A 26,608-nucleotide genomic window follows, 5' to 3' on the forward strand; every position below is an offset into this window, starting at 1 on the left:
ATTCAATTCAAATCAAATCAATTCAATTCAAATTAATTCAAATGAATTTATTGGGAATTGTCTGTATTGAATACATACTACAAATGAAATACTGAAAACTGAAATACTGAAAACTAATACTAAAAACATTAATCTAAGCCTTCCTTATTCTACGTCTATCATACTGAAGAACAAAAAAGTATACACCAAACAAACTGAATGTTTTAATTATAATCTTCATAACATAATGCTTGCTGAATAACTCTGTCAGTGTAATGCTATTTACAGAAAAGCATAACTAATAATTACAGACTCATAATCATATTTCTCGCTTGTAACGATTTTTGGTAGTTTAGTTTTTTTTTTTTAAAGATAAAAAGCTGAGAGATATTGGAGATGAAAGAAGGAAGAAGACACGGTGATTAATAGCGCCACCAACGTTTGAGACACGTTTGTCTATCTAGCATCTTGCCTCATAGATTGCGACAAACTTGAGAAAAATTGAAGACGGAAAAGGACTGATGATTTAGAAAGAAGTAAACATAGATCATACCAAACACACACACAAAAATGAATAATCATTATTTCTTTCTTCTTTTTTTTTTGGGGGGGGGGTCAAACTGAGTTTGTACAGAAAAAGATAATAGAGAAGGAGAAGCTAAGAACATTCTGTGGACGCATATATTATCATCAATACATAAGAAAAGAAAAAGCAATTACTGCGCATGATAATTTTTATTTACAGCTGAAACTTAAGCGAATAATGTTTAGAAACGCAGGAAGCAACTTTTCTCCACTCATAACTCCATGCATAATCGAGAGTACAGTGAACAGATCTCAATTCACAATCGCGATCTATATTGCTTTAGTTCATCGAACCAACTGCAGCCACCGATTCCATTTCTTGCTGTTGATTCTCTGTGCTCAAAGTCTACACAGAATCTCCCCCATCTGGTTCGTTAGCAGGGGGAACGGCGGCCCTTTCCTCGCTCTCGTCGTCACGTGGTCGATGCCTGTCGCCTACACCGTGCGTATCTCCGTTGCGGTTGCTGTCGTGCGTGTGTGCTGATGTCGCCCTATCTTCCGCGGCGTCGCCGTTGATCTGGGCGGACGGTTCCCTCTGGACGGACGGTTCTCCCTCGCTGTCTATGTCGAGAGTCACAGGCACGATGGTCGTTGCCTCCTCGTAGATTTCCGTGACGAAACTGTCCGTGCCTTCGACGCTTTTCGGACTGGATTCCCTGTTTTGTTGTCGAGCCAACCCACTGTCGTTGCCAATGAGCACGGCTATGGGCTCCACAATGTCTAAGAAGGTATCCCGGTCAATGGACCCAACATCCTCGCCGCTGTTTGGAAAATTTGCTGGATGTGAACAAAAATTTTCGGTATTAAGCACATTATGAATAATAAAGATTCACAACTTTATGTAGCCTTTCACGAAATTGAAATTATCAATCATTCTGGGAGATCACGAGTGCGATGGCGAGAAGTCGAGTTGTAGAGAGCGTTATCTTTCAATGAATGAAAATCTTGTTCCAATGCACGAAGAAATACCATTCCCCTGTGCATTGTCTTATAACATTTACAACACCAGCGAGTGTGGTAAAAGCCGATTCCTGAATGTAGCACATTAATGGCAATCCTCATGGAAGACGAATGGTACAATAATTGTACGAGGAAGCCGTCGATTGAAACTATTGAGCGCTAGTAACCAATTTAGCGCAAACTACAAGTGTATGTGCATATTGTGAGGTCACAATTTTTAGAGTACTATAAATAAATGCGAACTTAACCCTTATGTGTTCTGATTGCCGATTTGTACAGAAAGCCACATAACACTGCACACACTGTCCAAAATCTCAAAATCTTGGTACATAAAGGACAAAGGGTTACTGAGAGTCTCTCATGGGAGTAAGATGTAAATGACTGATGACGTCAGAGTGTACTATCAAAAAATATTCGACTAAACTTGCAAGCACAACAGCAAGGACTTGCATTGCTGTTGTGAATGTAACGTGATGAGCGGTCAGCCAATGGGATAACAATAATCTTTTTTTTTAAGATGTTGTATGTAAAAAGATATTTCAGATGATGTTGGCTAATGGGCACGAGTTGAACCCAGATTATCTTGTTCACGGCTCCTCATCCTTATTCGCTTTCAATACCACAGTGCTCATCAATGTAACCCTCTGAAAGGGAAGATAGTTTAAAGGTACAGTTTACCTTTGGGAGCAGTGATTTTAAAAATTTTACTTGACCATTTAATGGTCAAGTTATCACATGATGCATATGCGTAGGTCAGTTGTATCACAAAACATCAAACATTTTGCAGTAAAACCTAAAATATAGTGAGATATCACTGTTTTTTTCAATGAACCATAACTGCAGAGAGTTTAGTCTAGAAACAATCTTATTATAACTATTGTTCACATTTTGCATATTTAACAATACATAACATTGATTATCCTGATTACATTTTTTACAATGACTGTTTGTATGCCTAACTCACATTTTAGAAGGATTTTGAAGAACTAAAGCCGGGTTTTTGTTTCATCTGCAAATGGTAAATTATGTCTTTATAGGCAGATCGGCAATGATACTGACATAATGTTTTAATAAGCCAGTTCGGAGATAGCTCATGTGCACATGGGTACAAATGACCTTTCATTTTTCTCAGTTGGTTAGGCACTTCACTCAATTCAAAGCGACATAATGCAGTAGCTTGCCCAACATATCAATTTATGGAACTCGTATTCTAACAAAGAATGACCCTAACCAGTGTAGATGAAGTGACCAGAATGGTTCGTCAATCAACACTTTGGGAAGCATCCATTTCATTGTGCTGTTTTGAATACATTTAAAAACTTTATCTATTAACTTTGCCAAATACCAGGCTTGCTGTCAGGTGGATGTACTGGCAGACACGATTTATAAGGATTACATGAATAATCATAGTATTACAGATGCTTATCTCAGTGAATTTAAAAACCAATCTGTCTCTCGGTACAAATGACCTTTTTCTGCTCATGCTCAAACTGGAACCCCCGAACTGGCTTATACACAAGTAATTATCAGACAGTTACCGTCACAGGCATGTCGCTGGACGACGTGCACGTACGTGCCGTTGGAGCACATGTGTCGCTGGAGATCGCATTGCGTCTTGTACGTACGCCCGTCGCTGCCGCACACTTGGCCTTGTTGCCATCGCTCTGGGCAGGTGATGTTACAACGGACACACCGTGGCTCCCTCGTGCTTGGGTCCATAACACACGTTTTTCCTCTTACGCAGCTCAAGTGGCTGCAGGTGGTGAAATCTGTTCGAGGTAAGCAGAATGCCGGGCAGAAGTTGAATGCACGGGAAATTACTTGGTACATTGAAATGCATGTTATGATATCCTGGACAGTAGAAATAATAGCATGATGGGTAAATAATCCATCTGGGTAGTAAGAACACTATTATCAAATATATTAAGAAAAAGAGAGACAGACACTCAGACAGACTGAGAAATGTAATTCATAAATGCAACATTTCGAACAAGCTATGAATTCAATCAAAAATTGTTTACTCAATCACTTGTTTGTTTGTTTGTTTTTCTGACAGTGTCTGTAATAAGTTTAATTTTTCACAGCCAGTATCGACACGATGAAAAAAAAAGGCAACAACACAGTCAAGGAATAGTCATTCCTCTTGTCTTTCATTGAATCATCACCATTATCATTAGCCATGTTATCATTTACCCAATTCCACAAATTTTACCATAGCTTGAATACACTTTTTTTTTCATTTTTTGTGTGAGGTCATGAGATCATTATTGCTTTCACCATGGCTGACATCAGCATCACTGTAACTACAGTTATTAACTATTATCACACGCAAATTTATATTGCATTGCTATCGTTACATTAATTTTTGCCCTTTATAGTATAATGAGCATTGTGCCTTTTAAAAAATAAAAGTGTCGAAGTTGTAAACAACATTATCTGCAAGAATGAAGGGACTTTGTTGAGAATAACTGTGCCACAGTCATGCCGTGGCTTCAGCTCAGTGGTAAGGCCTCAGATCAGTAAGGAGTAGATGGCGTGGGTTCATATCCCATTCTAGTTCTTTCTTTTTCTCTTGGTGTACAGGTGACTCCTGTTTTAATGACGTCTATTGGGACCCGGAGTGTTCGAAGATGAAAATTTCGGGGCCCAAATTTTACTTCGTTGTATCCAATATTTCGCTATAACCGTAATCGTTATAACAGGAGGGCACTTACTGATCAAGAATACGGTCTTATTCACGGGGAGTAACAGCAAAAGTAAAACCAACTGATTGATAAATTGTCCTACATCGACGTAAGTAAAAACATCTCGACGGAAGAATTTGATGAATTGAAAAGCAGAACTTCTGTAAACACTTTTTGTCGGGTAACGTTAGAAGCGAATGTCAAATACGTAGCCAGTATACTCAGTCAACTCAAGCAAAAAATACACAAGGGATCGAGCAGACGTACTCTCACAACGGCCATAGTGGGTGATGCCGACCGCTTTCCCTCTCAGACACGAACTTAATCGAAGATGACACCGAGACTCGTAGGTTACTCCGTCACGTCCGCACACGAAATCCTCGTCGCCGATTGGGAAGCTGCACACTGCCCAGCACATGACACAATGAGGGCGCCCTGCCTGATCCTCAACACAACGTCTATCTCCCGGACATGTAACACCGTTGCACGACTCTGGGTAGGAGAGCAATAAAGAAGACAATAATAGTAGTAGTTATGATTATACTGATATACACACAAATACATGCATGCATATTAATACACACATACATACATACATACATACATACATACATACATACATACATACATACATACATGTGCATACATACATTTAGACAGACATACATACAAACAAACGAATAAAGGCCTTTACAACAGATAATAAACAGATAGAGCCTATTGCTTTTTTATCACGTGATAGTTGTACTCAAAGCGCTTCACAAGGAATTAGTATCCATTACTATAACCCCTCAAACGTCTTGTTTACCTTTGGGAGCAGTGATTTAACTTTTTTTTAAGATATCGCATTTGATGCATATGTGTAGGTCTGTTGTATCACAAAACATCCTACTATAACAAATTTTTGAATAAAGCCTGAAATGAAAGGAGATATCAGTATTTTTCTCAATAAACCATAATTGTAGACGGTTTAGTGTGGAAACATTTTTATTATAAATATTGCTCACATTTTGTGTATTGAACAGTATTTAACATCAATTATACGGATTCAAATTTTTACAGTGGTTGTTTCTATCCCAAACTCACATTTTAGAACTAAAGTATATTAAAGCACTGATGCTGGGTTTTCGTTTCCTTTGCAAATGGTAAGTGTATGCATTTAAACTTTCATTCATTCGTGAATTCAAACGCTGGAACATTGTTTTTAATGCAAACATTTACATGTTATCATGATGATTTTTTTTTTCATTGCATAATTTACTGAAGACAGGGCCAAACTAAATCTTACTTTGACATTGCCCGTAGTAGGCCACCTCGATGTCGCTGGCGGGTTCCAGGCATCGTTTCATGAGGAAAGCGCAGTGGGACTCGTAGTTCACGTTGTCCGTGCCACACACGGGTCCGCGGTGAACGTGGCGTGCAGTGCAATCGGGTTCACACCTACACAGCGTCCTGTTCTTCTCCACGACGCACTTCTGGTCGCTGCGACATTTGATTTCGTCGCACGTTTCTGTGTCAAATCCACAGCATTGCAAAATATTGGGATTAGTCAAATTAACCATGGTTGCCCATATGGATGTATGTGTGTGAGGGGGGGGGGGGGGTAGGGTCGCGAGAAGGGGGATGCCTTTATTAAAAAGGACGCACAATATGTTTGAAATTTATAATTTCTCTTTTCTAAGGGGATGCTATGATTTTAATAGCTATCACAAGTTTATCTCATACTAACATCTCTTTACAAAACTACCATGACAAAAAAAAAAAGACAGAAAGAAAATGTTTGCAAAGTTATTCTATTTTTTTTTTTGGGGGGGGGGGAGGGGGTACATTTTCATTGAATATAGAGACGAAAACAGATTTTATGTCTTCACGAGAACGTGCATTTCGTGTTTGATATCCAGACAATTATGATTATACGCACATAATTATTTTCATATTTGGTACAAAATGAGAAAGAACAGTCTCCAAAGGATGTAAAAAGTGTCCAAAGTCAAAAGAAGAAGAAGAAGAAGAAGAAGAAGGAGAAGAAGAAAAAACAGACTGTGAAAGTGAACACCAATATTAAATACAAAGAACGGGTATAATGATTTATGATAATATATACAAAATATGGTCATACACACATGCAATATCAACTAATAAGAATTATATCAACCACATCAGGTATTTCGTATATATATACCGGTATGATTATATAATTCATGACTAAAGAACGACACAAGTGACATATTTGTTAAACTAATACAAAATGTGTTTGTTAGGTCGTTATACATCGTAGTTACGTTGTCTGAATATTACACAGTATAATGGATACAGTAATGGTATTGGTACAATGTGTGTTGTTAGCTAAAGGGTGAATGTGAGATATATGTTGGTTGAAGGAAACGGGTTACACGTCCTCGTAACAAGACTGACTAATTCGTAATTAGGTAGTTAATTCGTTGAACTGTTGTGATGTGTGATACAAACAAAATCGCCGCCCAGCGATCTATCAAGGTTTTACGTTGAAGACGGACAGCGCCACCTCTCGTTATACGGAACGGTCGACGTCGCAACGATCACAACAGACCTGCGTGTCGTGTGCTGGAAAAAATCCATATCATTATTGACTCTCCCTCTCCAGATAATAAATCAAAACGCATTTCTTTTTAATAATGTGAACCTAGTTTTATGATAAGCAAACATCATTTCTGAGTGTTGATTACGGTAGCCATCCCTCAGTGTTGTAGATAATACTACTTCCTGTGCTATCAATTACACCAGGGAGGTGCTAGAGAAGGAGAGGCAACTAAAGCTCTCCTTTGAAGTCATGCGCGGCACCGCCGAGAAATTATGCGTTCAACTACAGGTGTTACCCATGTGCTTTGACAAAAGAGAGCATCAATAATCGGGACTAGCGCTCTCACATCTAGAAATATTTGCTCCTACTGCAATTCGCTCTCTCTTTCAATGTGATGGAAACAATGAATTTGTGTACCTTGAATTGGAGCAGCGAATCAAAATGCAGTGTAAAACTCACAATTTTAACAGCAAATAGTTTAAAAACACGCTGGAACACGCTTTTACGGAGTACTTTATTTGAAAGATCAAAATATCCCTTTATTAAAAGATAGAAAATTAACATGCGGAAATGTGCGCATTTTAGAAAAAAATAGGTTTTTAAGAGGGCCTAATTTTGATTTCCTTTCGATTTGCGAATTACGAAGAAACTAGAAATACATGTTAATAATATTGAATTCTTTCCTAAACTATTCTAAATCGATTCGAGTATTTCATATAAAATTTTGCGGTGAAATAAAGCTTGTAATCCAACGAAAGGAGAAATGCGTTCTTCGTCTCCGAACTTCGTCTTGCAACTAGAGCGGTGCCGAGCATGACTTCAAAGCGTAATGGAATGCTAGACATCCCATTGTAACGCCTTGAACCCAAACATGTGTTTGCATGAATTACGAAGAGTTGCCACTCCATCTCTGTAACACCTCCCTGATTACACGTACGTCTTTGTGTATTTGTGGATGTCACAAGATCGGTTTTGGTGTTCTTGTTGTCAGGGGTGCATTCGGTTGTTACGAAGAACAGGGTGCTATATAACTTTGTTTTACCACTTACCCGGTTGGGCAAGCAAATCTTCAAATTTGCAGCAAAACACTTGCAAGAATATTAATTTTACTTGCCCGAAAAGAAAGTCCAAAATATAAGGAAATAATATAGAAAATCATGTGTTTCAAGTCAAGGGCTAGTAAACACGATCATTTGAATAAACAGCACACATTGATTCGCACGCTTAAACACAATGGAGTAAAAAACTTGGTCCATTCAAGTGTTGGCGTTGCATTGCATTGGGCTTCTTCATGTAAGTGTTGAAAAGTTGCTGAAATTAGATGTATAAAGGTGTGTTTCATCACTAAACAGCCATTATCATTGTGCTTCTGTATGGTTGACTTTGTGGGTTTGCTTGGGATCAAGTGGAAAAAAAACTCTTTGCTTGCGTAATTCGGACAAGCATTAGGTATATTTTGTTCTCATTGTTCAAAAACACTTGCCCACATTTGATTTTCACTTGCCCCGGGCAATCGGGCAAGTGCTTATGTAGCACCCTGGTCTTCACGCATCATTGTCAGTGAGTGCATATAGAATATCGCCTGTCAGACAGGTCATTACATGTATGGCATTGAAGAATTGATCCGAAATAGCCTAGACTTACAATAGACCAAATTTAGATGCACTTATTTTTCTTAGAGGGAAAATGACGCAGAAGCTCCCCTGTAGATAAACACTCGTGATTTCAGTAAGTCGAAAATATGGGATGCCCAGAAGACCGAGACGATATCATTCCCTCCCACTTTCCTCCCCGCCACCCCCTCTCTTCCCGCCATCCCTTTCTCTGTCTGTCTCTCATTCTCTCTCTCTCTCTCTCTCTCTCTCTCTCAGACCAGTTTACATGTTCTCTTCGTTGGTTCATGCTATTTTTGTCTCAATCACATCTTAAAATATCATAATCACGTAATGTTTCCAATGACAAATTATTGTTGTTATAATTGATATTGTTAACATCAATATCATTCTGATTATCATTATCATCTGTATTACTGTTATTACCATCATTGATAATATTGTTTCATCATAATGGTAATAATCATTATCTGTATCATCACATTCATTGTAATTGAAAATACTTGCGTAATAACATGATTTCCCTTAACATTGTTCCATTTTATTGCGCAATCACTTTCTTTTTCTTCTATTGAAACGGAATATTACATGAATTAAGTTTTATAAGCAAAACATCCATTCCCCCAACACCACCACCACCACCAACAACAACAACAACAACAACAACAACAACAACAACAACAAGGACAAGTCTAACAAACATCGCATTTACGGATCGATCACTATAAACGATACTAACAAAATATCTGCCTATCGTTACATCACCCACCACCCCCCCCCCCCGTCGTGTTTAGCAGGATTGAAATATATGCCTCATGTCCGCTGTCCTCGTTTGCGTGCGACCACTGTCCCGATCCCTCTTCTTTTATCCAGCTACACATAATATCCAACATGTCATATCATACAGAGGTTGCAGACAGGTAATGGGCCAAAAGAGGAAACAGGTGCCAGTTTACTACGATTCCATTGACAGATTTCGCTATATCTTGTCATTGCCCGCTTCTATTGGTAGCCTATATCTATTTGGATGACCACTACGAGGAGGAAAAAAAAAAGCAACAGTTGATGGTGCCTATCATACAGTCATGATTCTACTCAAAATTTCATGTCTGGGCTGGCAATGCTTGTAGCTTTCCATCAAAAAAAAAAAAAAAAAATCAACTCTTTTTGTAAATGCACTTTTTTTTTTTAAATCGCTCTACGATATGGTACATATGTAGTCAACACATTTTTGAGTTATGGATATCAGTTTATCACTGATATGCGTCGCAAATATAACCTCTTTGAATAGATTATTTCTTGTTACATTGAAGTTTGGATGTTTTGGTCTGTAACCAACATACAATCCTCGCTAGACTAAAAAACACATTCTTATCTGGATTATCGAAAGCTATTACAGGCCATAAAAGCCTATCTCCAATTTATTTACAAAAACCATTCGAAAATTAATCATGAGCGATTACTCCATGTTTAGAGTTGTCTGAGCAGGAGGAGTTGTTTAAAGGCACAGTTTACCATTGGGAGCAGTGATTTACAAAATATTCGAGATATCACATTTAGTGCATATGTGTAGATCAGTTGTATCACAAAACATCCTACCATATAAGAATTTCACAATTAAGACTAAAATATATGGTGATATCACTATTTTCTCAATAAATTATAACTGTAGACGGTTTAGTCTAGAAACATTATTTTTTATTATAACTACTGTTCATATTTTGCATATTCAACAAAACTTAGCATTGATTATACTGATTCAAATTTTTATACACTGGTGTTGTTTCTATCCCTGACTCACATTTTAGAACTATTTTGAAGCACTAAAGTTGCGTTTTGTTTCATCTGAAAATGGCAAATAACGCAGTACAAAAAAAAAAAAAGAAGTGGTGTTGGTACATGTGTACTTATTTTCCGACATGCACCGAAAACTAGCTAATTTCTTATTTCACTTATTGTCTTCAAAGTATATTCTTTTTCTTTCCACATCTCAATTGCGAAGATATACCACCTTTCACTTGACGCATGGTAACCAGGCTACGAGTCATAGAGGAAAGATTAGTCTACGAGATACATACCGACTACACAGAGAAGAGTGATACAAGTGAAGGAGCGTGGGATGAGGTCACGGTGCTAGTTGCGTGCACTTACCGGGACGAGACTCACCTCGGCACGGGATACACTCCGATAACGAAAATCCCGACGTGATCAACACCCGAATAATATTACCGAGCGTGAGGTTGGCGGGCGACCAGGAGATCGTCGCACCCTGATGCTGGCAGCACTCCTCTCGGGATATGTCCAGCTTGATGAGCGAGGAGCAGTGGTTACCCTCGCTGGACGCTCCCCAGCAAACTCCAGCTGGAAAGGAGTGAAAAGGAGACGAAGGTGAAGGGGAAATTATGATATATTCCTTAACTGTAATGAACGTTATTGATAGTGGAAAACATAATGGAAAAAAAAAAAGCATTGAATGAATGAGCGCGAAGAGTGAAAGGAAACTGAAACTGAAATATAAACGCTGATGAGTGAAAGCAGCAATATTAATAGAACATATCAGTGAAATTTTGAGGAAAATTTAAAATTTCGGTGCAGTCATCGCTGGATAAGAAGACTACTACAGTTCATGACGTCGTTCTGGACAACAAGATAAATTATATAGATATATTTTGCTGTACGGTTACTCAGTATACATATAAGTTACATAACAAACCATTTAACAAACCATTTAAAACTTTAGATATAAAAATTCAAAACTTAGATTTTCTATCACTTACACCAATATCATTTTTGAAACTTTTAGTCACGCAGAATATCGCATAACTATATTTCGTGAGTTTTCAATGTTCACTTACCTTTACAAATGCTAAAGCTAAAAGCTAACACCACGGCAAGAAACCCCCCCCCCCCCCCAAAAAAAAAAAAGTATCATCTTTGAAATCAGTGTCATTCTGGAAAATAAAATGATTATGTTTTGTATGACATTAATATTCATGTTTACGAAATAATTCATAGTTTTTGTATTGTTTACGTATACGTGAACTTACATGCATATTGATATGATCAATAAATACATTAAAAAGTCGCTGATGGAAGATGTAGACTTTCAAAGACAAACGCCAATCTAAATTTTGCTGGATTTATAATAAGTCCTGCTGCTGGATCCGTTTGAAATCTCATTTCATCCACTTATAAAACTGAAATGTATAAAGAGAGATTATATTTAAAGGTCATGATTAAAGTTCATCTCTCCCCCCCCCCCCCCAGGTCCGTCCCTGTTTTAGACGACAATGGAAGAAAAGTTCATCTGTTTGTCATCACTGAAAAAATCCCACATTTCAAATAATAACAACAAATTGGAAAATCATTGTGATCATAATACACGATTACAGTTTGGTTACGTCTATGTTTACACGTTATGTTACTGTAATCCAGTAAAGTGAATCCAGTGAAGTAACAAGTCTCGTATATTATGAGAATCTAATTTACTTCAACGCCATCCATCAAAATTCATCGTTTGCTTCATTTTCATTTTCACTTAATTGCATTACTTACAATCAGAGTGACCTTCTTTCGACATACGTATAATTACGTGTTTTGTCCATTGTTCATCTCATGGCATTTCACTCAACTCTGCAATTCTCGGCATTTGCATATCACAGCATAATAATGCACTTAATTGCATCAATAATTGCAATCGTTATATTGACCTTTTGCGACATTAATTACCTCATGTTTTGTTCATATTTTAATAATTTTTTTCAGTCCATTCATCTTTGCATTTCACGGTATTTGCATATCACAACATGATGAACATCTTATATGGCTGCATTGTTAAAGGATGATTTTGTCGAGACTAGGTCAGATGCCCTTAAAGTGCAGATAAGAAACTCGTCGCATAGCTGAAACACGTCTGTTCTCACCTTTGCTTCCGTGTGGTGATACGATGCAATGCGAATCAAAGCGGAGGATTGATAAAGCCCACGCCACTCCATTTGTCAAAATCAATCGTGTCCCATTTGATTACTTGGTGAAGAAAGAATAATGACAGCTGTTTAAACTCTTGACACTACCAGTATTTTGTCATGGAAAACGTTTGGTCAGGTAGAGGTAATGGTAGTAAGTCCTGCACAATGAATGAGCGAAGAGCTACCTATGTTTAAATCTGTGAATATCAAACTAATTTCCTCCCGCAGTCCTCCCCCATCCTCCTCCGCTCTTTCTCACTTTAACTCTTTAACCTCTGCTTTAACCTCTTACAGGCCCAGCAAAGACTTAAGAATATGACCCGAGATGGGATATATGTTGTTGTTGTTGTTTTTCGTGTTGTTGTTGTTGTTATTATTATTATTATTATTATTATTATTATTATTATTATTATTATTATTATTATTATCATTGTTGTTGTTGTTGATGTTTGAGTAGTTATACGCCACAGGTTATTTGACTTGATACGAATTGATTGAATTATGAATACTACATGTACGATATAATATGCAATGTTTGCAAGTTGTGCCTTTGTGGTTTTGTTTTTGTTTATGTTTTTTTCTTCGCAGGATTTTCTTTCGGAACAGATCATTAACGACTAAACTGCACAGCGGAGTGTAAACTGATGGAAAACGTAAATTTAGTAATCAGAATTCGTTTTCCAATATTATTTACCGAAGCATAAATGAATGTTGTTGTTGTTGTTTGAGTAGTTATACGCCACAGGTGACTTGACTTGATACGAATTGATTGAATTATGAATACTACATGTGCAATGTTTGCAAGTTGTGCCTTTGTGGTTTTGTTCTTGTTTTTGTTTTGTTTTTTTCTCCAATATTTCAAGTCTCCAATTTTACAATAGTATTTACCGAAGCATAAATTACTAGCTTGTATTAGTTGTGTGTGTTTTTTTTTTTGAGGGGTTAGTATACAAACTGCAATTCCTGATCCCAATACTGACTGAGTTTATTGCGTTCATCTCGTATTATCAATTCGATATAACGTGTACTTCCATGTGAGGTCACAAAACGAAAAAGGGAAATTAAGCATTGGAAATGTGAGAGGTTTCTTTTTCTTTATTGTGCAGATATATTCCTAGTATTCTCATACATTCGTATCCATGTTTGTAAGTTAAGCCCCCATTGTCTACCAAAATTGTTTGCTAGTTTGCTTAGATTAGGTTAGTCTACTCGAGCAAGGATATAATCACAATGAGCTTTTTAAGGACAAAAACACATAGTAAAATTTTCCCTGGGAGTTGAGTCAGTAAGTGATGAGAGTAAATCTGCACGTGCACCGTTTTCTGCGACTTGTAGGCCCTATATTCGACGAACCTACAAATTAGACCACGCGTGTGTTGTTCGTTCTGTTTTCTTGTTGGTTTTTGGTTTTCTCTTCCATTCCCAGACACTGAGTCAGCCAGTGACTCCTTTGCGGCTGTATGCTGCGGCAAATTAAAAAAATTTCTCCGCATGATATCCCAAACCACATCTTTCTCGCATATATTTCTCTTTCATCGTATCTTTTTACCCATATATTCATGTATCTACTCTGTGTCAAAACAACTTTATGAATCCCTCGTGTATGTGAAAGACGCATTTGCATTAAAATAGATGACTTAGTACGTACTTGAACATAAATTATTAGCAATAGATCGTTGATAAAGGTGTGGCACGTCTTTTCTGAAATTAAGGAGGGTGAAGCTTTGGGTGCTGTTCGTTATTCCGAAGGTTCGATATTCCGAAGGTTCGTTAATCAGAAGGTTCGTTAATCCGAAACACACAAATTCCCTATACCTAGAGGTTCGTTAATCCGAAAATGAAAAAGGGTTCGTTAATACGAACATTTGTGGCGTTATTCCGAAGGTTCGTTATTCCGAAGATTTGTTCATCCGAAAATGAAATTCGGAAAAACGAACCTTCGGAATAACGAATCTTCGGACTGAAGAGCCTTCGGAATAACGAACCTTCGGAATAACGAGCTGTAACCGAAGCTTTACGTGTGCATGAAAGAATGTAAGTCCCTAATTGGAAGGTCATGGACATACAATAATGTAGATCACTTCAAGTGAGGCTCAACAAAGTAACTACATCCTTAGACATCAGGGCACATCACATAGATTACTTGGTCAAACATGATGACTCCTCGGGTACACGTCGCCAGCTCCACACCCACGAGTCATACAGCCCAAGAGGCATACGACCCATGAGGTAGACATTAAATGAACAAGGTTCACGAGCTCGACATCAAGTGAAATAGCCGCTAGGTATACTGTCCACGACCTATTTTAGACACTACAGGCAAGTAAGGTCCAAAGGATCGACATTACATGAATTAAGCCCACAATCGTAGTCTTGAGCTTACGGACCTCTTCTGCATATTGTAGAGCTCGGGGGCCTTATTTGCCAAGTGTAGAGTTCTTGGACCTTATTTCCCTAGTGTGTATAGCTCGTGGGCCTGTGTCACTTGGTGTCTAGCTTGTGGGTTGTATCACTCTTTGGCTATTATTATGACTCGAGTGTGTACCGTATGGCTCATGAACCTGTTTTGTTGTTGTTGTTGTTGTTGTTGTTGTTGTTGTTGTTGTTGTTGTTGTTTTCAATTTCTAGCTCGTAGGTCATAATGATTCCTGGATGGGTATCTGAAGAGGATGAGATACAATGACGTAAACACCTTGCGAATGATACAACATCAACGGTAACTCTTTTGGCCACTTCAACAATTCAAAGTTCATTTTAGGAACGAGGAGTTGGACACCAGCTTGTTCAAAAAGGCATCGACAAGGAAAATAACAATAACGCAGCAAAACAAGAAAGCACATCTTTTTAGCTTATCGCATTTTGAAAAATTTGCCATTTAAGACACGCGTAAGAATATAATGTTGGCTAGACATAACGGCTTACGATTAGTCGATGCAATTATGTTAATGTCATTCCTTATGGCCAGTGAGTTTGCGGAATATTCTAAAGGCTTATTCACCACAATATGAAGGGTATGACTGCGACACATTTCTTGAGAATTCACAACACAATACGATGGACTTTTTTGTTGGCCTAGTGTCAAGCTCGACCGTGGACCACATTTTTGTCTTGTGTCAAGTTCGAGGATATTATTTCTATGTCATTTCGTGTCTGGCTCGTGGCCGTATGACTCGTGAGCTGTATGGTTTGTAAGTGTACGACTCTTGGACCTTTTATCCCATGCCTAGCTCGTGGGTCTCTTGTATAGGTCGTGGGATGACCCCCCACTCAGACGAAGAGCGTGATAGAAACTGCACCAAAATCGGACATAAGAGATAATATTATGGAAGTTATAAAACTTTAAAGTCGCAAAATGTATTCACCACTTACACGAGACTTGGACGAGGTCATCATATCCCTTCGCAACTACTTAGTGGTTTGTACACAGATATTATCGTATTATGCTCTTTTTTTTGGGGGGGGGGGCGGTGATTTAGCATAATATGGGTATCGCCTTTCATAACAGTAATCGTTGCAAGGTTATGACAAGATCACAGTAATTTTATGCGGTTATATCTTATTCTTATCGATTCTTTTTTAAGAGAAAATTTTATGTACAATTCTCAAAGGGAGATTTTGAGGAAATTTCATCATCATCTTTGCCAATATGAGAATTGGTTTAGGTTAATATCATTTCTTGTGAAAGCGTGGAAAACTTTACGATTCCATGACTTTTTAATTTGCTGAATTAACTCTTTACAATAAAAAAACAACCTGAACAAGGTGCAAAATAGAACTTTAACAAACCGAACATTGTGACCAAAGCAACATAGACCGAAAATGGCAATTTGAATAATATTCGAATATCAAAAATTACTTGTTCAAATACAGTAAACGAATAAGACAACCAAAAAAAAAAAAACAACAATAAATGATTCCTGTAACAATTTTCTTATCAGTGACTAGTGTATTTCTGAATACTTTAAAAAGATTATCGATCGTTTCCGTCTTAGTTTCCTTTATTAGCATTCATTGTAATTTCAAATTCTAAATCTATCTTTCATTATATCTTGATGTGGTTACTATTTTTGCAATATAGCCTACATGTAAAAAAAAATAATAACAAAAAAATAACCCCCAAAACAAGGACCACTGACTTTCAGAGTCAGCCCTGATGAGATAGTGATCGAATGTATGACTGGGGAAAAAAATGATCATGCGTGGGTTCTTGCACTTATATGCATTGAAAATTTTGATTTATTCCCCCTCCCTGTTTTTTTTTTTTTGTTTTTTTTTTTGTTTTTTTTTTTAGAGAGCTAAGATGTTACATTTTAAGACTCTGAAGTAGCATTTAGACAGTTTAATCATATTCGGTGTTATCAATGCGAAAATTTTATTGTATTTTTTTTTTTTTTTGGACATACTGAGTTTATAATGTTTTCTCATGTACAGCTACTCCTCCCATATTCCAGTTTGTTTATTTCTTTGTTCTTTTCTCTCTGTTTTCTGGGGGGGGGGGGTAGGAGGGAGGGGTTACTATCTGTGTCCTGAACCATCACTTGTCGTGTTTTACAAGGGTTCAAGTATTGAATAGTTGATCATTGACCTTATATGGGGCAGGCATGTAACCCAACGCTTTGCAGATCGTGATAACTAAACAGTGAATGTTGCAATTCCCTTGTGCAACATCCCACATACACTTGGGCACGACTCCTAATTCTGTGTAAATGGTAAAGCAGATATTGACAGAGCCACACGTAATTCTTTCAGATTTTTCGAAGAAAACGTGTCCACCATGTGACTATACCCAACTACGTGTATATCCTCGGGGTAGGGGAAAGGAAAGTTAGCATGAAACATCATTTCCCGCCATTGTGTGGAGGCATAGGGATCGAACGATAAAACTAGATTAACCTGGAAAGTGAAATCGAATCAGCCCTTGCACCAGTCGACCACTAAAGTTGCCACCTACTGCGGATACTGACTGGAGTATAGTGCATGGCGTGAGGGAAATACGGGGAAACAGCGGAGAATACAAACCATAACATCAGTGGCAGCGAAGGAAAATGACACAATGAGTTCAAACGAAGTATCAGCTAACCTTTATATGCAGGTATGACTGCTTAATTTTGATGTATTCTGACAAGCACCAAAGAAGATAGAAACGATAAAACTGCGCTGATTTTTAGATTGTCATGAGACATTTCTTTGAGATGCTGCAGACGATAGTTTTGCCAATCTGCCGGAGGCATCTTGTAGAAGATGCCGTCTGGATTATGTTTTGCTTTGAGCTAGTCATGCAGTCACGTAAAGCGAATACAAAGTAATGCCAGGCGAAGTCGTGTCACATTGAACATGTGATGTGCACATTTCATTGTCATATGACTATTTAAGGCTGAATTCTTCATTGATACCAGTAATTGTCAAGTTTTATGACTTTTCAAGTGAAATAAATCCCGAATAAAGTCAAGCCGCGTTTTCTTATACGCTTCCATAGTTTAACAACGCTCTTACAAAAGAGTAAACGACTTTAAAGTATTCGAAATTGTATCCATGACGTCTTCAATAAAAGATTCGGCTTGATCATGGAGATTCTCCAGGGGCATACATAGCCGAAGTCAAATGTCCATAAGCCCGCTCATTAACATTCCGATTGCTTCAATAATCTACGCTTTTCTAGATTTTACTTCACTAGTACTATTGGTACCATTCAAACATTATACGCGATAGAAGTCTTTAGATCATCAAAATTAATCCTTTATGAAACATTCTCTTTTACCTATATCTTCTGGTATTATGTCTGATGAATATTTACCAACATGCACAGCTGCAGCTAAACGGGAAATCCAGCCTAAATATAAGTAAAATATTACGAGTTCAACGGTATTTTTTTTTTATCCAAATCGGGTGAAAAATAAGGACATTATAACATTTTGAAGATTCGCTAATTTTTCAGGAAACAGTTCTTGAATGGTCGATGTGAATATGCAAATGATAAAGTGAGCATGTTATACCCTCACAACTTGCAATATCGTTTGTATATAAAATTTTGAAATTTCCAGTTTTTCATTCAAACGCAATTATGCCCGAGGCTCAAATCCTGGTATATCCAACTGAGTACTATTCTGAGGTTATTCAATCAGGAATGACATCATGTCTTGGACTTCAATGACAGAAACATTGAATTGTCGTCATTTTTTTTTTTACAAGATCAATTGAAAATTGAGGGTATGACATGGTTAGCTCACTCATTTGAATATTCATATCCATTGTACAAGAACCGTTTTGCAGAAATTAGCAAAATTTCAAAATGCTATAACTTCCTTATTTTTCATCCGATTTCAGTCAAAATTTTACCGGTGATTTCACTGTTTATTATCAGACTAACTTATATTTGGATCGGATTTCCCCTTTAAGTTGAATAGGACATGTTGTGTTCATTTTCATAAACATTATTCATACGCACATATACATACACAAAATTAACAATAACATTGTTAATCATTACATTACATTGCGTCATACACATCAGTGCTTTTCATCTGGACCCACGGCTGTAATGTATAGCACTTAGCTCTCTGAATGAGAACAATTTGTTCTCTTTACATCTGACACATCTGCTTTATTTTGTTTTTATCACCATCCCCGTGACTGAGGTTTTGTAAACTACATCTGAATCTATAATAACTCTATTAGAAAGAAGTTGAAATTGGAAATAAAAATGACCCTGTATCGACATTACAAATGCGATCAGACACACACACACACACACACTCTCTCTAATACACACTCAAATGCAATGCGCTTTTACACACATCCGTTTTGTCAGAATCACTCACATGACTAAGAAAACTTACTCTTTACGAAACAACCAATGTCCCTTCTGCATGCTCGTCTGACAAATCAGCGGAAACTTACATAACATCTAGCAACGCATCGTCATTAGATCGTCGCAATAGTTGCGTCATCAACCTGGAGGTATTTCGTTACTGCCATTTCCACCCCATCCCTCCCTACTCTCACTCACTGCCTGTTCTTTGCGACACATCGCCAAAAAGAGGAAGTACTTTCTGCAGTAAATGAGAACTTCTCCATCAGTTTTCATTCATACTATTTATCTTCAGATTGCGCTGATCCCGTAGTGCAACTATGAGACTTGCTTCTTTGAGTGGTTTATTAAAAGCGTGTAACACATCGTCTGATAAACCGCTTGTATTGGTTTTTGAAATACGACTCGCCGCCATTTGGCGATGGATTGCACTTCAAACAATCACTATCTATCCGATTGTCAATGTTTTTCTAAACTTCACGTTGCCTTCGAAAGTACTGTAAATCGTGAAAAAGAGGGCAACTTTAGGTTAGAACAACCTAAAATGGATAAGAACGTTTGTACCTTGTAACCTGACGTTTGAGCTGACGGATGGAGAAGACAATGACTTTTTAAGGAAGAAGAAGAGGAAAACACGGGGAAAGGAGAGAAAAGAATGAAAAAAAAAAAGAAGAAGAATGAACTTGTGTTTTGTACTGCCCGAACTCACCGCTTGTAGCTCGTATTCCTACCAAAATCCAAAGAAGACAGACAAGGATGCGATGGCAGGAACTGTTCATCTCCATGACGATCGTGTTTTTATTTCTTTTCCACGGCAATGAAGCTTCTCCAACAAGTCTATGCTTGTCAATGAATTTCTGACGAAGAAGAGTACGGATGTAGCAAACTTGAGGTGATTGCTGGCTGTTTCCCACTGCTCACTCAATGCACCATTGATTTCGAATATACCAGTGCCACGTTTGATTTTGAAATCAATTTGCGCCCATCGGAGATGAGATCGGTCTGTTCAAATGACTCAAGCGTTGACTTCTACTCTACAAAATCTCTCGAGGTAGACATATGTTATATGATAGTTGGATGTCTTGGAATAGAAGAATATGTAACTCGTGTTATTTGAAATTGGCAAGCAATGGTGCATGACGGAACGACTAAAGATTGACCAATCGAGTTCAGCGTATCAATCTATCGTCATCGAGTGAGTTCATCTCCAAGAAAACTCCTCCATCCGGATTGGACGGCCAAAAAACACATTCCCCGCCGAGATTGGACGTATTGCCTTTATGTGTGTAGAGGTAGGATGCTGGCCTGTGAATGAATGAAGTAAAGGGAAAAAAGCTTAACAGAAAGAGGTAACACCCAAGAGGGAGAGAGCAGGGGGGCGGGAGTGAGATAGGAATGAAATAGAGAAACAGGTCATTCTTCCTCCTCCACTTTCCGCTATCTCATGTATGTTGACAGAATCACGAGCGGGCTCTAAGTAATATCCTATTCCCTCTAACCGTTAATCATCTACTTTGTAGCTTTTCCGCTGATTTATGCTCTCTTTGCTGCTCTTCGAATTTCCCAACCAAGTCTATCTGGACACTCCGTGTGCACCTCCCATTCATGCTGCTACGCGTGAAAGCGTGAACCGTTATTGAAGTACTCCTCATTCTGCTTTCTGTCACGAAGTTGGGGTCGAGATGACTGAGACAAGGGGCGAATTCCCGCGTGAGCTGCAGGTGCTTAGTTAGTGTTTGGTGGTGGGCGCTCCAATTCTTAAAAAATAAAAAAAAAATAAAAATATTTTCAGTCGTCTTCTTGGGGATAAGATTGAGTATTACGCCATGGAGCTACAACACATAGATTCATGGTTACACTTTCCGTTGTTATTATTATTTGTATGAGTGTTTGTTTGTGATGTTTAGTTATTCATCTTTCTTCATTTACTTTTATTCATTGAGGGGACAGAAGAGTCGGATTTACGGCACCGGTTTTACATTCTTGTATTCCTCAACGCGAGTTGACTCATCACCACGTGTATTTCACGTAGGTCATCGGACAGTGTCGGGGAGCTCACGGAGCAATGCCATCCTTACTATCTGTTGAGTTTCTATAAACTTAAAACTCTCTGTGGTCAAACGGCTTCTTATTGCACTATTACATCTAACATAATGACAAAGCCCATTAGATATAAAGGAAATATGAAATGACCACTGCATTAGAGGTGATATACTTTCCCAACGAATATATGTGACGTTTAATCTATTTCGTATACGGTTTAGAGGAAAATAAATGGTAATAGGAAATCGATTTAACGACAAAAAAGCATGGGGAATCCCGAATACTATTATTACTGATGATATGGTATTTGGCGATAAAGGTGGATACAAAGACTGGAATTTTAAGTAATGAATACGAATAATGTAGCAATATAATCAGAAATAAGTTGGACGTCTTTGTACCCAGATCAATTTTGACCATCATGTATTCATTGATTTTGTGACGAATCTCTGGGCCGACTTTAAGTTTAATGTCAAACTATCTGCATACATTGCTTTGATTCAGTCTGAGACATTGCTGTTAAGGTACAGACGTGGGTATAGGGTCATAACGTTGAGTTACTATCACACGTGCCAACTCTTGTCATGTAGGCCTATATTTTTGTCGTTTCTGTTGTTGCTCTTTTAGTCTATTCGAATGTGGTCATTTTGCCGATAAGAGTTGGTGCGGTTATAATGATATTAATGATAAATGGCTTCGGAGAAAAGCGGTGAGACGGTGGTTCAGGACACGCTATCGTGACGCCCCAATCTGCCAATGTACGTCATTTATAGTTATTTGTGCCATTTACTGTCAGCTGGGAGGGAACTACGGTAGGCAACAGAGCTGAATAGGGGTGGGACTATTGGGAATTCAATTGGAGGGGCGAATTGAAACAATTGGCCCAACACGTCTGCCGTTGGCCGAGTGGGTGGTAAGGGACAAGTTTAAAATCAAACACAACCAGACAGATGCTACTCAGTGAATGAGTTGTACTTTAAACGAGGAGCTTTAGCGAAAGGTTTCGTGGTTTCTATAACATTAGATGCCTCATCCTTCTAAGCCCATAAGTGGCCAGTATATTGTGGCCAGATCGCCGGTTTTAATAACAAACCACAAACAACGACAGGTAATTAAAAAAAAAATATGGTATGCTCTGCCTTGATGATCGTGCAAGTCGTCTTCGGAGCTGGCTTGATGGGAGATTAGGGTTAAACATTGTTAACCTGTCCCTGGCTCGTTAGTTCTGTACCTGAACGACAGCATTCCACATGGGTATGGTGTGTGGCTCCATCTTTTTCGATATGCAATCCCGATCTGTTCAACGTCCTTAAGAAACATCTTCCACCGCCACGCCGATGACACACCGGTGAAATTGCAGAAGATACTGTTGTGTATTTGATTTGATTTGATTTGATTTGATTTTGATATTGATGGAATCATGACTCAATGACATTTTAGTTTAGATGAAAAGAAATAAGTTGCTGATCAACGATGACCAGACAGAGTTTCTCATCATCGCTACTAGTCAGAAACTGCAGAAGAACAGCAACCCTTCTGTTAGGATCGACAATATGCTCCATGCATATCATGTGCAAGAAGTACGGTTGCAATCCATGTTTGATCCAAACACATAAAACAAAATAATGAAGAAACTTTGCGTCGTATCGACATTGAAATTAAAACTTTAGTAGAAATGCTTCATCATTTTTTTAAACTTCAAAATAGTAATCTTTCTATTCATATCCAATAATATGCCAAACAGACAAATTACCAAAGAAACAACTATTAAAACGAAAGTAATTCTCTGTGTAAAAACACATTACTGAAGTTCGGGTTTTTATTTCATGTTGGTTATTTTAAAGGTTCGTAAATCGAAAAAGATATGAAGTTCCCCTATTCCGAGGATTCGTTCATCTAAAAAACGAAACAAGGTTCGTAATTCTAAATGTACATTCGTAGGTATCTTATTTCATTTCTGGATTAATATATTTAACTTTTTGTTTTCATTTTCGGATTAACAACCCTCCGAATTAACGAACCTTATTTCATTTTCGGATAAACAAACCTTCTGAATAACAAAGCCTATGTCGTTTTGCGATTAACAAACATCTACTGTAATGTTCGGAATTAGCGTGTTTCGGAAGAACGAACCTTCAGATAAGAACAAACATCATCAGGTTTGTCATTTCAAAGGTTCGTAATTCCGAAAACGAAATAAAGTTCGTTATTCCCAAGGCTCGTTTATCTAAAAACGAAATAAGGTTTCTTATTTCGAAGGTTCGAAATTCGCACGGCTCTTTTTTTTCCCCTTTCTTTTTCGTTTTTCTTTTTCATTTTCGAACCATTCAAACGATCCCTCGGAATAACGAACCTTTATTCTTTTTTTCGGAAAAGCGAACCTTCGGAATTACAACTTTACATTATTTTAAAGACCAACGAACCTTCGAAATAAAGACACGAATGTTCGGATGAACGAACCCTATATTATATATATGACATTTCGGATTAACGAGCATCTATGCATCAGGAATTGGAGCTAGGTTTCGGAAAAAAAAAACCAACATTCGGACAACTAACCTTATTTCATTTCGAAATAACCAGCATCATTCGGTGCTTCTAAAATTTCGAAAATGAAGTAAAATTCGTTATTCCAAAGTTTGTTTTTGTTTTTTGTTTGTTTGTTTGTTTGTTTTTTGTTATGTTTTTTTTTCTGCAACTTGTCACTAAGAAATTTTGAACAATGTTTGGATTAAAAACCATAATATTTCATTTTCGGATTAAAGGGGATGGCTAGTAACTGATCAGTGGGAATCAGTGGGAGTGATGGGGGATGATTGTTCAAATTCTTGTGGGATTCATTTAAGAGTACATTATAATATTATATCTATTGTTGTGTGAAAATTATTTGCTTCACAATGGTCTAATATTCAAGTAATGTGCAGTTTACTGTTTCGAGGTTAGCATGCCTGTACAGTGACGGGGCATTAAACTGCACATTACTTGAACATCCCCTTTAACGAAAATCTACTTATACGGTATTTGTACATTTCAGTAAGACGGACCTTTTAAATCAATCTCTAGATGAAAGATTTAATTTCATCCTGAAATGTTGTTTAATTAAATACCTTAGATGTCATCAAACCGGTTTATATCATCAAATCATCGAAATGGACTTATGATAATATGAACGCACCCAATGTCGTCCTAGCCTAAAATTCTCTGGATTTGAAATACTATTTTTTATAATGACTTGATAGCAGTACGACCGAATGGAGTAGTCATAATTTATGCGACATGGGTGATCGGTCCGTCTAGGAGTTTTCCAACAGGTGCGAGGTTTTTTGGTGTTTTTTGGTGTTTTTTTGGGGGGGGGGTTTGGGGGGGGGGGAAGGGGGGCAATGCTTTTCCTATCAAGTGATATTTCTGTTCACTCACAAAAGAAGAACTACGAATCTATCTCGAGGAGCACCTTAAATCTTCCAGCTTGTCTTTTGGGAGGAATACAGCGTTGACCCGGACGTTTCGAATTCTTCTTAGTGTATTCATTCATTGTCTCTATACCCATCGCGGTAGGCTCCGTGGCGAAGTTGTGAAGGGTTCATTGACATATTGAGAGTCCGATTCGTTTTAGTGTCTCAGTTTATAATATCTTCTGCCTCCTAGATCCTTCTGCCTCTCCTACGTTTCGTCCTTCTTCTCCTATATTTCTCCTCTTAAATTTCCTTCTCTCATCTTGCATTTCCTTCAATTCGTCCGTAATCTTTATCTTCATCTTTACCTTTCGTTTGTGTTCGGCCAGACCCAGTTTCACTATTAGACTGTCTTCCCAGCACTGTCTTATAATACCTCTCTTCCTCGCTCCTTCACTCTCTTTCTCTCTATCTCCTTCTATCCCCCTCTCTCTTTGTATTTTTGTAGTTTAATCGATCCACTTCTCAAGTACTTTCAGTCTGAAAAGGTACCTCTCAATTTCATTTTGAGCATTACAGTTAGTCTGGATTTGTGTTTTCAATTTTTCACCTTGCTTGATATAGATTTCGATTTGCCGAAAAACGATAAGACAGACAATTAATCGAACAAATAAAAACAAATTACAGAAAAAAAAACCCAACAAGAATTATTAATGGAAGCGGCTCTCTGTGCAAAAGCCAATATGGAGCTGATTTTATAGAAAGCAACAATTCTTTTGAAGTCATTCGTGTCACCTGAAGTGAGGATTTTCTGCAACAGAACGGAAATAATTTAAGCAAAATGGAAGATGAGAAATGCTTATACTATTTAAGCTGAATGTGTACCGCTTTGTATACCTTACATGCCTTACGTTGGGTACAAGAATATGTGACAATACGAAGTGTTTTTGATAGCTGTAAACTATGACATGGATTTCAGTTTTAATGAATGCTGAAGAATAAAAAACGAAGAGAAGAGCGATAATGGGAAATAAGATGATCACATTGGTGGTTGTATCATATAACATTACTATAAAAACCCATAGTCAGGTTCGTATAATGTTCGTAATCATGATTGAAAAGACACACACACACACACAAAAAAAAAAAAATTAAATATATACATTATCATCAACAAATGCATTATTGAAGTGATTATAAGGCAGAGTTATCATTACAGTAGGATAGTGTCTATTTGTCTGGATAAAATAGTGCAACTTCGTTGAAACAATCAGTAAAAACATAGTTTAAACAGTTTGCCGAAGGGTATGACAGATATGAACAAGCAGGAACAACATTTACATTACTTGTAGAATTTTCTTCTGGGCTTCATGTGCATAAAATGTCAAATGGGAGCTATAATGGTGACTCTGGTTTGTCATGTACGGCACAGAATCATTGTAACCTTTCAATGTTTATGGTTTGAGCGCTTTTGCGGTTTACATTTAACAACATACGTCAACTAAGGTAATAAAAAATACTTCGCACATGAAATCTTACCGGACAACGACTGAAAGACGCCCCGACCGCTAAGATAGATGAAGTAATAATCTATTATGATAGAATTTTCCGATGCCGTTTGATCCAAAATTTACCTCATTGATTGCTCTGTCCCCCTTGTCGCCTACAAATCATTTTTGTTGAAACCCGGGTGGCTAGTGATAGCAGGTTAATGTTGAAATAACCGTCCCTTAGAAACAGTGCGGTCGGCTAGTATCAGGAAACGGGAGCTAAAAGCCATCTTAAAATCAGATAGATTTGTCCAAGTGCGAGGGCTGCTAATGTCAAGGGCGTGCTTACATTCCAGGCAAACCATAAACCTCGAAGTGCCGGACGATGCCCCAGTCAACCCCGGGTTACGGTGAACTAGGTCTGAATCGGACAGACACCCCGCAGTGGAATACTTCCCCCAGTGGGACATTGTTGGCAAGAGACATAGGTTTGTGTTTGTTTTTGTGATGGGGTGCTGGTGGTAAA

At 37.8% G+C, this 26,608-nt stretch overlaps 1 protein-coding gene across 1 annotated transcript; it reads right to left on the reverse strand.

Moving 5' to 3' along the window:
* Nucleotides 1-910: 910 nt before the first annotated feature.
* On the reverse strand, nucleotides 911-26,552 carry LOC140231056 (follistatin-like). Its single transcript, XM_072311210.1, has 6 exons — nucleotides 26,432-26,552; nucleotides 10,533-10,742; nucleotides 5,497-5,718; nucleotides 4,476-4,700; nucleotides 3,063-3,293; nucleotides 911-1,341 (listed from the first exon to the last, which is right to left on the reverse strand). Exons 1-6 carry the CDS (start codon nucleotides 26,550-26,552, stop codon nucleotides 911-913), a joined length of 1,440 nt encoding a protein of 479 aa, XP_072167311.1.
* Between the last annotated feature and the right edge of the window lie 56 nt (nucleotides 26,553-26,608).

The sequence above is a fragment of the Diadema setosum genome, chromosome 7, assembly GCF_964275005.1.
Source record: "Diadema setosum chromosome 7, eeDiaSeto1, whole genome shotgun sequence".
In the NCBI taxonomy this organism is placed as follows: domain Eukaryota; kingdom Metazoa; phylum Echinodermata; class Echinoidea; order Diadematoida; family Diadematidae; genus Diadema; species Diadema setosum.